General features: G+C 38.9%; 1 protein-coding gene and 1 long non-coding RNA gene across 5 annotated transcripts in view; one reads left to right on the top strand and one right to left on the bottom strand.

Annotated features, from left to right (window-relative positions):
* Positions 1–488: 488 nt before the first annotated feature.
* DUT (deoxyuridine triphosphatase) lies at positions 489–12,306 on the bottom strand. Of its 3 annotated transcripts, none has more exons than XM_038184977.2 (7): positions 12,173–12,306; positions 11,737–11,887; positions 8,793–8,884; positions 7,680–7,724; positions 2,232–2,306; positions 1,288–1,358; positions 489–838 (listed from the first exon to the last, which is right to left on the bottom strand). In XM_038184977.2, the coding sequence occupies exons 1-7, from the start codon at positions 12,177–12,179 to the stop codon at positions 782–784; spliced, it is 498 nt and encodes a 165-aa protein (XP_038040905.1). In that variant the 5' UTR covers positions 12,180–12,306; the 3' UTR covers positions 489–781. The 3 variants fall into 3 exon arrangements, with proteins under 3 accessions (XP_038040905.1, XP_038040903.1, XP_038040904.1); XM_038184975.2 differs by having other exon boundaries at positions 12,047–12,281; XM_038184976.2 differs by lacking the exon at positions 12,173–12,306 and adding an exon at positions 12,028–12,163.
* A 164-nt stretch (positions 12,307–12,470) lies between these two features.
* LOC106017105 (uncharacterized) overlaps positions 12,471–16,520 on the top strand; it is a 41,683-nt gene continuing 37,633 nt past the window's right edge. Inside the window, exons 1-2 of one of the 2 annotated variants that reach the window (XR_001190336.5) lie at positions 12,471–13,863; positions 14,443–14,571. This is a non-coding gene — a long non-coding RNA (uncharacterized lncRNA). Of the gene's footprint in view, positions 14,572–16,520 lie in introns of both variants that reach the window. The other variant, XR_011812150.1, reaches the window with a different exon arrangement.

The raw sequence follows: 16,520 nt of genomic DNA, 5'->3' as shown, positions 1-16,520 counted from the left end.
GAATCATTCTTTCATACAGTACCTTATTCATGTTGTACCTTATTCAGTACCTATTCATGTATTCATATCAACAAGCAGCATATTTCATAGCATTTATTTATTATAGAGAAATAATTTCCAGATGAGTTGTGTTACTTAGATCAAACATTATATTGCCTGCTCTATTAATAGAAAGCTGAAAAAATGACTGAGGACGAGCTAAGGATCAAAGCCATAACATTAGCTTTGAGCAGAAACATGCATTTTTGACAGGTAGAAGATGCAATAGTATATATCTTCACCTTATTCTGATTTAGGTCAGAGCAGGAAGTCATACCAGTAGCTATATTCTATATTATCACTGATTCTTTATGAAATGAGCTCTCAGCATGAAATACTGAGATACATGAAAACTGGATTTCAGAAGATTAATATAAACTGACAAGGTAACAATCAGCAATTTCTGTTTAGGTAATTTAACTAAGGATGCGTAAAATAAAATCACACTGTTAAATTATTTTTAGATTTATTGCAGTATAATCAGCACAAACAAGTACTTATTACTGAGGACCAAAAAGCTACAAAAAATAAATCATCAACCAATCGATCAAGTCATTCATGCACATTTCCCCCATAATGCGGCTGAATTAACTGCCTATAAACCTAGAAAGGAGAACAAGTACAAAAATGCTGTATAAAACTTGAGATTATTTTTATGTACATCTAAATCCCACTCCTACCTCAAATGAATATTTAGGAGTAACAAAAAAGCAACAACACAGAAAGCATATTACAGTAACTTTCAGTTCTTTCCTGTAGAACCAAAGCCACCTTCGCCACGTTCTGTATCATCTAGAGCCTGAAAGACATCAATGATGATAAGCTGGTTTAGTGTTTTAACTTGCCTTTAATTTTTACACAGCAGATATCATCTACCATAGAGGAGGATATATTTACTCAGCTTCTTGCTAGCTATAACTCAAACTAAAATAAAACATTTTAAGAGAGAGAGAGTTTTGAATACTTTCTGTGCAAGTTTAAACAAATACCAAATGAAAATATTTCTCATGTGCCTTCTACCTCTGAAGACTTAAAATAAAAAAAAAAACAAAAAGAAAACAAAAAAACCACCCTCCAGGTAAATGCATAAAGATTTTTATTCAAAAGAGCATGATAGCATTGCTGCCGAACACTGAAAGTAGTTTTAATACAAAGTATTTACATAAACCATGAATTTCAGCTTATATACAACTATCTTAAGCTACTGATTCTTGAAGATAGCAGAAATATCAAGTTCTGTCAACTTACTTGAACTTCTTCTAGCTCAGGATAGAAAATGCGTTCGCAGATGAGCTGGGCAATCCTATCCCCTTTCTTAACTGCAACAAAGTTAAATTATTATAATTTCCTTTTCAAAAAAAAGCAAACAACCAATACATAGTTTAGACAATCCCTTTCTAAGAGTATGAGAATGTATTTAAGTTTAAATACTTATCTGAAGCTTAGTTAAGCAAACATTAATAGTCCCAGAAATATACAGGATGTGATAAACTTGTGCTTGTGCCTCACAAATGAAGTTTCAACAGCAATACTAGCTCAAGAGATCTCCCCTCATTCCTGCTGCTACACCGTGGCATCTTAAGTGTTATTATGCATAAATACTGTAGATGCTGTAAGCAAGTTCCACGATGTAGCTCCCTTGTGAACTAGATACAGGAATTAATTTCCCTGGGGCAAAAAAAAACAACCCGAACTGATAAAAGGAAAACAAGAACTCTGATTAGTACCAATTTGATTCAGAGAACTTCCGTAAGAATCTTGCAGCCTTTTCTGCCACTTCACAGCACAAATTACTAGCAATATGTTAACTGGGTCCTGAGGCTTAAAACTGCATTTGCAAAAGGAGAGCACGATTAAGGGAAAATTCTATCTTTATTACTCATACTTCCCAGAATCACAGACTTTTTATCTCAAATCTTTTTTGCTAAGCAAGAAAGAAACCAAAATACGAAGTTGTATTTCAGTAAAGCTCATGAATCTACAGGTTAGCTAAGTAGTTCTTTTCTGCACGTCACCTAATTTAATAGTAGAAACTTTTCAGGTTTCCTTAACAGGACATTAAGTTTACATGTTTTTGTTAATTGTAAAAATGTTCTCAGATAACTTTATCTCTGTGTAGACTTTTAAACAAAATTAGTTTCTCGTTTCCCATCCGATGGCTGAAAACAGGCTTTGTCTAGCTCAACACGTACCTTCAAAAGTCTCCTTGCCAAAGTTGAAGAGTACCACAGCAACATTTCCCCTGTAATCTTCATCAATTACACCAGCTGACAAAGAATTAAGGAAGATACTCTGTTAATAAATGTTGTCAGTATTTTAAATAATGCTTGTTTAGATTAGTTCAGTGAATGCCATATCTCATAATGACATCCCTTATACTACTCATGCAATTAAACAGTATATATGAAAACACTGACACAACTAAAACTGCTAGTTAATCTTACAAAAAGAACTGAAAAGCACCATCATGTAATAAGAAGTGTTTTGCCACTGTACTACTAATTTTAGTTGCAATACCCTATCTGAAATCAAGACAGCTGTACCAATTTTAGCCTCAATTTATTCTGCTAACTACAGCTCCTAGAGTGTCAAGCACAAATTTGTTTTCTTAACTCTAATACTTTATTTAGGAACTTATGGATTTACATGGATTCCAGTCCCTTATCTCAGGCAAGCTACAAGAACTAAAGCTTTAAGGAACTGAGGGCTTTCTCATGGATTAAAAGCACAAAGCAAAGCACAAAGGCTGGGAAGAACTGAGTTCTTGTTCTTCTGCTGTGAAAGGCTGAGGGTAAGGTGCATACCAGGGCAGATTCCTTCATTTCAGAAGCAATGGGAGCATCCAGGGGAGGAAAATCCAGCTACATTCAAGTGTAAATACTGTATAAAAAGCTTACTATTGTATATAAACTATTAACTCTATATTCTGTAATCTTTAGAAAGGTAGTTCAGCAGATTATTTATCAATATATAAAAATTATCATTCAGTTTCTCTTTTCCCCTCTCAGATACAGGAAGTATGTTTCTAATATAAAAAATTGAAATTAGATTTCCCTGTGGGCCAAAGTATGTATTTTGCATAATACCTGCAGAAATAGTAAAATGAATGTCCTTCCCAGGCATTCAAGGAATCGTACATACAAAATGCTACCCGTAGATCACAGATGTCAAAATAAATTGTACTATGACTATACTTTACTTTGAATTATTATTGCTGAAGCTCAACCTATACACATAAGAATAGAAACTGAACGTTTTTTTGTGTTTCTTCAGCTGTGTGAAAGCACTGCATCATATACTGTACGTAATGTTATTGTGTGATCTCTGCACTTGTTCTGGTATGAATGGTATTTATGGAGCTCTATTTCCCATGTAATATTTTGGATTAATCCAACCACATTTCTGAAAAGTAGCCTAATTAAGCTGCTAGTAAGACCAGGAGTATCCCTGAGTTCTGGAAAATCAGCAAAACATGCAGGTTTTTTTTTTGTTAGGTCACTGATATTTGTGTGCAATTGTTTAAAGGGATCCTACCTACAGAGTACTGTCAGAAGTAAGAGTCAACAAATTTTAGGGGTTGCTATGTATGAACGTTTTCCAGAATCAAAGTTTTTAAAAAAAATAAATAAATCCTGAATATAGCATTTGGTTTGGTTGATTCAAAGAGCCTGATGTACTGAAGCTACAGGTACAAGTCCTCCACTGTTTGTTTTAGGTCAGACCAACTTTCTGAAAGTCATCAGCTAAATTGAGCATCACAATGCATCACTTACATTGGTCATCACATCTAAGAGGTTTCTTGCACAATTTCTACCACAGTTCAGTATTACAAATCAATATTTAAAACCTTTAAAAACTGAACCCTGCAAGCCTGTGTCAGTGCATAAGCAGCTGAACTATAAAACACCGTGAAAACTGCTTCTAACTTCTAGAAATGTAGTCTACCTTCCTCCTTTTAAAACACAAAATAATCTATAATCCTCACATAATCCCTAAACTAGGGGTGACACAAAGTGTTAGTAAGAGTGCTACACATATAATTTATACATACTACATATATGCGTGACAAAGGGAGATTCAACCAATTGTTAATACCAGTCCAAACTGTTTTAAGCATCACTCAAGTTCTGTGGTCAGTTGTCCATTAATTTGGTGCCTTTGTTGATGTGCATCAATCAGCTGAGGAGCTGAAAGTCAGAGTTTACACTTGGCAGATAAAATTGTGTACGTATGCTCATAAATGCCCATTAAAAGATCATTAGCTCTTTGGATATATCCTTAATTTGACAAGCCATTCTCAAACATTTCTGTGCAGCTAAGAAAACATTTTTCTAGACTATACGCTGGGACAGATAATGTAATTAGAGACTGATAATGCAATTTGCTAGTTTAACATATCAAGGGCTAGTTTTATTTGTTATAATATAATCTGTTCTGATGTAACACAATACTCTAAAGTGATTATTAAAGTCTAATTCTATTTAAATAGTTACGCTTTTGTGGGTACAGAATGTATCAATTGAAGCAATACCCTTAAATTTATACAGGCAAGAAAATACTGTCACATTTCTGCTGGGATTATCTAAAGAAAGTCTGTAAAACAATTGGTGCAACTTAAAGGCATTTTAATTTAACTTTTCTACCTCTGTATCTGACAGAAAACAAGTTTATTTCTACATAATGACAAAAATCACACTTGATGCGTTGGTTAGTGCTTAACTGCTAATGATGCTTCTTGGTCTACCTGTCATTCTTACTATTTTCTGGAGGGGGAAAAAAAAGAACAGTATCTAAAACTTAGCTTGTGTTGGAGTATCTGGAGCTTAACTGCATGTTAGTATTCTATCTTTTCTCAAACTTCAAACCTTTTTTTTTTTTTGAAAGGAGTGATACTGACTATAATGGATATACAAATCTATAATCCATCTAGTCAGATGTGTTCCCTGACTTTTAAACAATGGCATTAGCAGAATCTCAGCTTTATGTATAGGCACTAAAATTTATTTTACAAGTATTGGCTGAAAAGCTTGTCATGAACAGACACCAATTTCTTTTGACCACCTACTTGAGTACTACTAAAGAGACTGGCAATGAGTTTTGGGGTAATAATATGGAGCTATTATTTAAAAGCATACAGATAACACTGAGTTTTTTTATTTCTACACCTATCTTAACATTATTACTTTTAGAAATCAGGCTGCCATAACTCCTTCCTGCATTCATCGTAGCTTTCAGACTGGCTATCCAAGGGCCATACCCTCCCCAAAAATATGTAATTTTAGATCAAGTTGAATATGTTTGTAAGAGAATCCTGCCCTTCAATGAATATATATCATGTTCTAACACCACTCACTACAAGTTTGCCATGTGTTTAACCACTGTTGGCACAGTAAGCGAGTAAAATTCTTCTGAAAATTGTTCAAGCTTAAACATTAGGTAGTTTCTCTTAAAAGTGGCTTTTCAGCAGTGGCCACTTTAATTTGAGAAAACTGAAATTTGTAAATATCACTTTAAAATTCAGGCTTCCTTCTTTGTTTCAGCAAGCTTACCCCTGGAGAGGATGACCCAGCCCAAAGAAATGAAATAGCGTGTAAAAACAAAGACAGGTGAGCTCTCTAGGAATTGAAAACTGTCTGGTAATTCAATGCGGAAGACTGATGAATATTTCTGTGTCTGAACTGGTCAGCAACATATGTTACTTACAGTATTCAGTCAACCGGAAAAAAACACTCACTAAAGCACTTAACATTTGTAAGCTTAGCTATGAAGTAAAGAATCTAGAAAGCTTCAGACTTACTTTCTAGGTGAGAACTGTGCTTCCCACACACTTCTGAGGATGAAAGCTTTTCAGCAGAAGCAGAGTAAGGACTTTTTTTTTCCCTCAAAAGCATGCATGATACAAACAAAACTTGCAATCAGAGTTGAAGGTATGTATTAAGAATATTTTGTGGCCAAACCCCCAGTCTAATGCTGTGCTGAATAACTGTAATACTTTCAAAGCCACAATAACTTCAAATTCCATGAAGTAATTCCATTTTGTATAAAGTTTCTGTAAAATTAATTGCCTTCCAATCCTTTTCTCTTTAAATGTATTATACCTCCATTCACATAGTCTGAGCTTAGCTACCACCTGAGTTCAAACTATACTATTTGTATCAGAAAATATATGATCCTTGGAAGATACAAGAAGGCATAATCCAGGAGGACCTGACAGTCCTCCTTCTGCATGGGGTCAGAAACAAACTGTACGTACTAGGCATACTGGGGAAAAAAGTTAACAATAAGTTTTCTGCCTTGGCATTCTGTTATTCCACAACACCATGCTGCAAAAATTATACACACTGCTGCGCACTAAGAATCTCTTCTAAATTATGTTTATTGGGTAGAAATCATCTAAATCATTTTTGGAAAAATTGTGCATTAGAATTGGCAGTCTGACATACTGTCTTACTCTGTCAGAACTTTGGCACATCGCTTTTTTGGAAAGCAGCCACACCTAGCAGATGTGAATTCTGAACGTGTTCTTACATGATCCCATTTTTTCCTCCTTGACTTGCAGGACTTCTTACAATGTATTTTTACTTAAATGGGTAATGGCTTTCACTGTCAGAAATGTACCTAGTCAGAACAAATTAAAATGATACAGCAATTGTTGTTGTTTTTGTTTTTTTCTCCATAAAAGGTCCTCTACTAACTGTTAGTAATCATTAACTTGTGTTTTTTAAACGCTTGTTTTTTGAAAAACTGAACAGGTCATCCTGTTAAGCACTTTTTATTTCCTTTGAGTACCTCCTAGTTTAACTTTCAGATCAAAAAGTGTTAGTGTATATATATATTTATAATGTGTGATTCTGAGACTTTCATAAAGGTTTCTGGTTTTATGCATATACACCTATAATAATTGTTTTTAGAGATCTGTGAATTTCTAATTAAGATTAAGGAAAAGTTCAAAGTATATTAAGAAGACAACCTGTTTAAAACACATCTGTTGCTAAAACTGATAAAAAAGGAAAGACCTGTAGAAAGTGGGATTTGCTTTACTTGTTTCAAAAGATTTTCAGATTTTAAATCAATAAACATACAAAGTTAGTTTAAATTTTATTTGCTTTATATTTGTTGCATTTTGATCACTAAGAGTAAACTACAGTTTTAGGTTCTTTGTAACCTAATGAAAAATTTTCTCTAAGTGAAGAACTGCCCACAGTAATGGTGTATTCCAGTGGTTTTTTATCATTTTATTTGTTTACAATGACTGTGTCTTCTGTATAAAAGAAAATCTATATGCTTTAATTTAATTCACTTAGATCTTACACTATGCTGAAAAGAATCACACACAGGTATTTCATGAAAATGAAGAAAGCATACTGTAAAAAATCACTTTAATGTCTAAACCCCAAAATAACAGCTATGCCATGCACTGCTTATATGAATGCTCTGTGGTTAGTATAGGAAAATTAGTAATAAACCATAAAGTTTTAAAGTAAGTGTGATTTACTGGTCATTGGGGTATTACCCAATTATCTCCTTTTGACAGACGACTAAAGAAGCCAGGATTATTTATTTACACATATTACAATGTTAAATTAAGGCACTTATAACAATCAAGATTTACGAAGTTATAGTAAAAATAAAAATCTTACCACCAACATCTATGAAGTGCTTTGCAGCTAAACCAGAACGTGGTGCTAGAAAACAATAATTTTAAGTGTATTAATTTTGTTTTTAAACTCTTACAAAACATTTATAGGTTAGTGTGTTTGCTTAAAGTTGTGTCAGCAAGAACTGTTTCCATGGTCTTTCTAAAATAAATGTGATTTTACGGGAACTACTGTACGTGTTATTGTATATATTTAAAAAGCAGTTGCTACAAGCTACATTAAGATTGAAATCTTTAAATGATGCAAGTATATCCTTGTTTAGACCATCAACTGCAGAGCAGGTTTCTCCATGCTGTAGCAGACAATGACTATCTAGTGTTGGTTTATTTTTTAGCTGTTTCCACTATTCTGGAATAATCTCAGAAGATTATTAGGTCAATCCATTTTAGTTATGATGGAAAACAATATCTGACAAGCAATTTACTAAGACTATTATACACATTAAATGATGTGCAATTGTTTTTTTAATATACATCTTGGCGAACTTTAATGAGGTGCTAAAAATTACTCTCTCCAGAATTTTTTGTTTGGATTAAAATAAATGCACGTGCACTCTCTTTTTAGATGAAAGGAAACAGCAAACTCTGAGCACGTTCTTCCACTGAGGTAGCTGTTTTTCTGTTTGTTTTTACTTAAGGATTTATATGTAATTCAGAAAAAGAATGAATAAAACGTAACCTAATACCTTGTACACATTCTCTCAATTATTTTGTCACTAAAAGTAGTAAAATACTACCATACTCTCCTATCTCAGAGTTAGTTTTTAAATAGTCAAGGGTGCATTTTCCATTTATCCATTATTTATTGGTCTTTGTCATTTGAATTCTGAAACTGCAGAGAAATAATTAACTATTGCATAGCCTATGACATTGTATACAGGTTATGAACATTTTTACTAGCAAACTTCAAAAATGTCTACTATTGTTATATCTACTAAATGTTTTTCACAAATGTCTACTATTAGGCTCAAACAAACACATAGATGTGAGATTTATTCTGCACACATAAAATATATGAAAACAAGAATATTAATGTAAAAATCATGTCAAACCTGTTCTGCAGTGACTGCAGTTTTTTCATGGCCTGCTTACTTACCTACTCGTCCATAGCAACCAGAAGGAAGAGCAATTTGAATGTCTGTTTTCACTACAGCCTTTTCCATAGGTGGTATCACACAGTCGTAGGCACTGCATTACAGAAATAAACACTAGTTTATATAGAATATGGAAAAAAGACACCTCTGTATTTTAAGGTACAAAATTACCCAGAATTCCTCCTGTTGGGATGTAGGAGAACATGACCTACCGTGGAATTTATACAAGAAAGTTACAGATTGACAATATTTGTATAAAATACAAGATGCTCCCATTTTCACAGTGCTAACTTTCAGTAGCATCATTTGAACAGCATAATTGTGAGATTGTTTCCTAACTGTTTTTAACTAGTAAGGGAGAAACAAAACATAGACATTAACTTGAAATTAACCAGGTCAACAAGGATGTGCAATTTTGTGTGCCAAAGCAGAAACTTTAAGGAGTTTCTCTTCTGATTAAGCTTCCTACATCAGGTGAGCTAACTATAACCTAAAAATCTGCTAAAAGGTATCAATTGAAACATAAACATGGCAAAGTTTTAAAAAGCAAGTCTTTAACAAACAATCCTTTAAGTCTAATACTACTAATGTCCATGACTGGGGGAGCGTAGTTGGAGTTGGGAATCCTGGTTGAAGTGCTCCCGTGTCTTCCATGGCTTCGTTAATTTTTCTCAGCTCACTTAAGTCTCCATTTTCCATTCCTTTTCTTGATTACAAACACCGGAGAATTCCAGGGCTAGTCATGGGAACAATGTCTCGCTTTAAGTTGTCAAGCAACTCATCCTTCGGACTTTATGTATCCTGTTCTTCAGGGATTGAAGGGAAACAAACATTCCGCCTCCTTTTCAAGGCCAATAGGGCCTGGGTCAAAAGGCACGTCCAGGTCAACAAGGGGCATAACAGGGGGCCTGTGATGGCAGCAGCGGTGGGGGGGCAGTGGCGTAGCTGTCTGTACGAGCCCGCAGCTTCCTCACTCCCTGGCAAACCACACGTGTCTGACTGTGGCCCCATATGGCTCTTTAAGGCCTCAGAGATTGCTCACCAGGTGCTGAGCAATCCCACTGCAACCTTGTCATTTTTAGTTGTAGAGTCCCACACCTTGACCTCAGTAGAGAGAGGGAGTTAGGAGAATCTTATCAAGTAGCGATAGAGCACTGACAGCATTAAATTAGGATGCTACTTCATGTCTTTGCTAACTATGGTGCATTGTGCAAATTAACTAAAGCAAGAAGCCTTGGGCGCCTTACCAAGGTCAGTCTACTAATAAGAGTGTGAGCCTATCTTAACAAAGTGGCAGAAACTGGTTCTGCGAATGCACAAGAGCCAAGGAGCAACTGAGTCTGCACAAAGACAAGAGGTCAACAAGCAGTGACGAGGAAGAGTCATCAATCTTCATCCCCATGACCCCTGATGACCACCACCAGAATACACTGCACAAGCGCAGATGGGAAGTTGTGGAAATAACTCCTTGGAACTAATTTTAATATGAAGTGGGGATGGGTTTTGAATATGTATAGGTATATTGTGAAACTTCATGCATATGTAACTCTTTATGGCATAAAACCAAGGCAAGTTGCCGCATCAGGTGTGCCCAACTTTGGTGGGACTACCCTCCATGCTGCCCAGTGCTGAATAAATATACCTACTTTGAAAACGGACTCTACAATGAATAAGATTGTAGAGTCCGTTTTCAACAAGTCACAATTTGGTTCCATATTTCAGGATCATAAACTGTCTGATTGTTAATAAAGAGAATAAGCTGTAAGGTTACCAGGACACTCCTTGTTTCTAAGGATGCACAACTGCTTACCAGTGAGGGGCAGTTGTGTGTGCGGCTCCACTTCTCTCAGCTGTAGCTTCTTTCCACCTCCAGTGCCTATTTCCAGTGGCTTTCTGTATGAGCTTCTTTGAGTGGTTTGCTGAGCTTGGCTGAACCTATCTTCATGAGGTGATCAGTGTCCCTGTTCCCATCCTGGTCTCCATCCTGCTAGCCTGTCCCTATTCGTTCCTTTTTCCTGCTTCTTGATTGATGACATAACTCTATTATATCATGTTACCTTTTTTCATCTCGAGGACCGGTTCCCCTCTTATACCCTTTGCCCCACAGCAGTCCTTTTCAAACACCTTTTCATGACCCCCATGGCCACACTCCCACATCTTCCCCTTCTTTATTAATATCAACCATCTTCTTGACATGAATTATTATTCCATATATCACAGGAAGAACTTATTTTTAAACATGTGGAAGCATCAAAAAGTTTTCTGTAATGCTGTCTTTTTCCAGGTGTACAGTACACCACTGGACAAGACAAAAACAAACCTAGAAAAGCGGAATACAATATAAAGCATTGAGCATGGTAGAGCACAGAGACGCGTAAAGCCTCTGAGAGGAAGTCTGATGGTTAAGGGGAAAGAAAAAGACAGGATGGATATTTAAGCGATACTACAAAAGGAAATTGGAAGAAGGCAGAGCAGAGCGCTGATATAGCTAGTGATTGTATCTTATAACTGAGCAATGCAAACAACCACGTGCAGACATTCCTAGACATAACACATGCCTCTGAACAACACTTACCAGTTTAACAAACCTAGCCCTGCAGAGCCGTGACCAGGGCTCCTGCTGGGCGCCGTTATCAAACTGCCACAACGTCCTTGGCCACAGCACCCAGCGGCCAAGAGGAGAGTGGCAAAGCAACGAGCTCTGGCAGACCAAACCCACGAGTGCTGACTTTTTTTTTTTTTTTTTTTTTTTTTATTTCACAGGAAAGCGCCCAGTGCTGGTGCCAGCAGGAGCTCGTGCTGCCGTGCCAACCCTGACAGCGCTCCTGCCCGATGACCTGGAGGCTGCGGCACGGCCGGAGCTCTGGAAATGCGGGGAGGGGGCCGGGCACAAGGGAGCCGAGGCGCAGGGCGGCTGCTCGCCGCTCCCCAGGGGAGGGCCCTCACCTGTACAAGTCGTAGCCCGCGGCTCGCGCGGAGCCCCTGGAGGGAGCGAAGGCGTTCTCGGAGAGCCTGGTGAAGCGGAGCCTGGCGGAGGGCTCCCCGGGCACCGAGCTCGCGTGCCTCTTGCTGGGGACCGGCTGGGAGCAGGGCATGGCTGCGGGGGGCGACACGAGCTGCTCGCGAGGCGGGGCAAAAAGCGCGCGAAAACGCCAGGCGGGAACCGCTCAGTCCCCGCCTCTTCCCCCCCCCCCCCCCCCTGCAGTCCCCCTCCCTTCCCCTCCGTCCTCTCCTTACGGAGCCGCAGGAGCCGCACCAGACGAGCCGCCATGGCGGCGGCGCAACGCCTCAGGGCTCCCGGCGCTCCCCGCCGCTGGCCGGGGGGCTGCGGGCTGCGGGGCAGCGACACCCCCCGCTGGCTCCGGCACGGCACGGCCCGTACCTGCCATGCGGCACAGAGCAGCCCTGGGGCACAGCGGCGGCGGCGCCCCCGAGGGGCGGGCGGACCCCGCGGGGGTTGCCGGGGAAGGCGATGGCGGGTGCGCGGCAGGCGGGGCTCGGCTGCGTCGCTGCCCCCTGCAGGAACCGTGGTACCAGTTCTCCGCCTCCGCCTCCTCCTCCTCCTCAAGCCAAGCGAACTCCCCCCGTAGGCTGACATCGGAACCTGCCGCCTTGCGGCTGCACGACTCGTGCTTCCCCTCGCGGATGGATGTATTTTTCTCTCCGCACGTCGCTGCGGGCTGTAGGAGTTCTCTCTGCTCCTCCAAATTTTGTCCCAAACCCTCTCCTAATGACATTTTTTTGAAAGATTTTTTTGTGTATGCGAGTTTCTCCTGGCTGTGTCACGTTCTGAAGTGCAGGCAGGTGGCAGTGAAACCATTGCTGCATGTTGCACTCTGAAAAACAGTGTTCTGAAAAACATCCCAATTTGGGGTTTCGTTGTTTCTGTCCAGCACTTCTAGTCTTAATAATCACCATTTGAATGAGAATGCATATGTACTGAGATATATGGGGTAATAATTTGCGTCAAGAAGATATTAATAAAGAAGGGGGAGATGTGGGAGTGTGGCCATGGGGGTCGGCAAGCCCCATGGTTGGTGATAACATCAGACACTTACCGATGAGGCCATCAGGAATGTAAAAGAGTTCAGAGGGAACAAAGAAGGGTGGTTCAGGAGATGCCACGCCGTCTGGGGTTGCTTGTTCTGCAGCCCTTATACATGGAAGATTCCGGTCACCAGGCAAAAATGTGTGACCAATGAAAAAGTCATGGAAGGTATGGGAGCACTTCAACCAGGATTCCCAACTCCAACTATGCTCCCCCAGTCATGGACATTAATAGTAATAGACTTAAAGCATTGTTTGTTAAACACTTGCCGGAATTCGGAAAACTTTGCCATGTTTATGTTTCAGTTGATACCTTTTCCAATTGTACATATGCATAGGCATACTCGGGTTTCTTATGAATATGTAAAAGCAATGTTCTGTATATTTAGAAAGTTCGATGTTCGTGTGTGCGTTTTGGTAGAGCGTAGACTCCCCTTGCACCCGGCGCTGTTTACTTGCCTTTTATAAATATTACTAAATTCAGATTGAGTTGTATCTTCAGTTATAACAGTACCATAGACCTGTGTAGGAAAAAAAGTAATAGTTAATGACTTCTGAAATAACCTATTCACAAATTGAGAGTTGATTTTTTATTATATATTTTTTTGAAGTTACATCACATTAATGTCTGATCATAACTGGTTATTTATACAGCCAGCACTTCATAATGGTTACAATTGCATCCTACATCGTAGTGCAGAAAAGGACTGATTTTGTGAGCGGCCTGGCTCCTCCGTGAGGCGGGCTTGGTTCTATGCTACATGTAAGGTAGTCAGGAAGCCTCTGCATAGCAGGTAAGAGAACTCGTCAAAACATCTTGTCATCAAGGAAAAAGGCCTCAGCTGACCAACACTTCCCCCTGTCAGGTTTTTAGAAAAGACAGAAGTGTCAGCAAGTTTGCCTTGGTGCTGGGAATGTGTTGTTTGCTCTGGAGATAAGCAGTTATTTGGTCAACATTTCTGCATTCTTGACTGCTGACTATTGCTGTTCTCCATTAGGCATATCTGCTGGCTTTGAAAAATAATAGTGAGATAAACTGAAATTATCTGCCTTTTTGCTAAAGTGAGAATAAGAGTGGCAGCTGCTGGTCCATGGAAAGAAATATAGAGCTTCTTTTAGGGGTGCTAATCCATAAAATTCTCTGCACTGAAGTTTTGGTGATAGAAAGGGGTGCTAATCCATAAAATTCTCTGCACTGAAGTTTTGGTGATAGAATGAGTGTTTTTATTAGGAGAAAAATGTGGCTTTAAAATAGAGCTTTCCCTGCTGCCACCCCAGCCTGACTTAGAACAGCTGTCTCTCTCACAGTGATTAAGATGTGTAATTTTAAAGGCTGCTGTGGGGGTGTTTATTTGCAATTAAGTTTTATTTTTGATCTTGTGTTTTGCTGTACTGTGTGGAGACTGTAGAATTTTGTCATTGCTTTTTACTCTGTTACAGAACAACTTTAATGCTTTATTTTTGCTTGAAACTGAATTTCCTCTGATGAAATTCCAGCAATGGCATAGCTGTGGGTTATTGTTGTTATTTGTAGAGCGTGCGAGCTGAAATGTATTGGGTTTGGCCATGGGTTGCAACGGTACAGAATGTTTTCTGCTCTCACAGCAGTTGAGGTCAGCACCAAGAGGGATGCTGCTGAGCTTTGAGCTGAAGAGGTTGAGGGTTCCTTGAACTCTGTTCTCCCAGCTTTGCTGATGAGATGGGGACCTCTGACAGAGGGGAGGTGACAAACAGGTATGGTTAAATGAGTCCATAGTAGCTAAAATGGTGTTGCTGTTTACACCGTATCTTGGACTTAGTGTTAATTCATGCTATCTGTTGCCGTGTCTGTTACTTGCAGACTACCAGTCAGTTGCCAAAACTGTTTTTGCCTGAAGGAAGAACTTGAAATACTATACAGAATTTTAGAAAAAGAGGGAAAGGATGAGGGACATCCAGGGTTTCTGAGAATGAAGGACAGCCATCATTTTGCCTTGCCAGGATGGCTTCTGGTAGGGCTTTTTGAAGGTGCAATGAAAATTGCTCAGTAAGTTACCCCAGTCTTAAACCTCTGTGGGTGGCTGGGGCCTTGCACTGTGATCATGATGAGAAAATGGAGAACCCTTTTGGGTGTGAAGTAGGACACTGGCATGCTCTTTGCCCAATGTGGCTTGACCAGGTGCAGTATTGTCTTCAGAATACAATGAATTTTTGGTTACGGTCTTCTACTTGCACTGTTGGATTAAAAAAACAACAAACTAAACTCTGTTGGGGACTGAAAATCTAGTCAAAGGCCTGTTGGAAGAATACTGATCTGGAACACTAGACAGGGATTACAGTTACTGAGCATCCTGCCTTATGGGTGTACGATCAGGATGGGCAATTTGCAAGTGGTTGTAAAGAGATTTAAAGAACTACAATACAATGCCTTCTGTGATACCTGTTTGAGCTCCACTAACATGAGGAGGAAAAGGTGAGATTCACTGATGAGACGAGCAGTAGTGGATCCTTTGGATCCTTTTAAAAGGCCCTTAGGCCTTAAGCGTAGCTGTATGAACTGTGGTAGGCTGAGGCCATTGTAGAATTCTCAAAATATTATTTACTTCTTCAAGAGTGGTTATTTTCTCATTTGTACATCTTTGGTCAACTTATCTATGCTTGCCTTTGTCATGTCTGATCAAATCAACCCTAGCCTATTTAAACCCATGGTGTGATATATGCTCAAAAAGTGTTAGACAGCTTTAGAGCCATGTTTTTTTCTAGAGATGTCAAATGTGTAATTAGAATTCAGTTACTAACATGGTGATTAAAATTCAGCAGTTGTTTTATGCATAATATATGTAAAAAAGGAAGTGTCTTTTACAGAGTGGGAAAGGAGGTAGGTGGACTAATAAAATTTTGCAACTGAAGTTGCAATTCAAGAGTTTATAATTAGCATGCTCTCCAAATTAGTCGTGTAGACGCGTTAAAGTTGTGGTGAAGAAGAAGCTCTTTGGAAACTGTTGTGTTGAAATTACTTGTGGATTTGTGAAAAAAGCACTTCACTTTCAGGTAGCTATGTGTAGAATTTGTGTTGCTGGTTATAAATCCCATAGCACTGTTGTGCTAATTATTTAATCTCTGTGGTCTGAGCAAGGAGATTTCCATTGATGTGTATGTTAGTGCTTAGTTTTTGTACGGCTGTTCATTTAGAAATTTAATTCTTGGGGATTCACTGTTGGAATGCCTACAGTGATGTCTGTGAAAAAAGCAGGAGTAGTATTGAAAGTGCCATTACTAACGCATATCATGCTCTTCCTTTTTTGATCTGCTTAGTTCCCTTATATCAGTTTGGGGCAATGTTCCCTGTGGACTGAGAATTTACTGGAGTTGAAAATATTTAGGAAACTATCTTCACTCATGTACATAACTGAAGGTCTTAATGCAGATGCATAATTGTCCCTAGTCCTTCCATATCTTGTGATACAAAACACACTTACAGAAGGCCTAATTAGAGCTTACCCAGAGGCTCTTTCTCTTTCCATTGACTGCTTGGGTACCTCACAAAGATAACATCTTTATGATATTTTGTTTTGTACATGTTGATATAATATGTATATATTTTGATATATTGTTTGTTGTCTGCGGTAAGGGGAAAGGGTGGTGGCTGCCGCAATTCCACCAAGGTGGAAGGACTTGACAGCATGTAACAAACTCCTTTATTG

The sequence above is a fragment of the Anas platyrhynchos genome, chromosome 11 (genome assembly GCF_047663525.1).
Source record: "Anas platyrhynchos isolate ZD024472 breed Pekin duck chromosome 11, IASCAAS_PekinDuck_T2T, whole genome shotgun sequence".
Taxonomy (NCBI): domain Eukaryota; kingdom Metazoa; phylum Chordata; class Aves; order Anseriformes; family Anatidae; genus Anas; species Anas platyrhynchos.
Note: the sequence above shows the minus strand (reverse complement) of the source record. Positions and strands in the feature narration are given on the sequence as shown.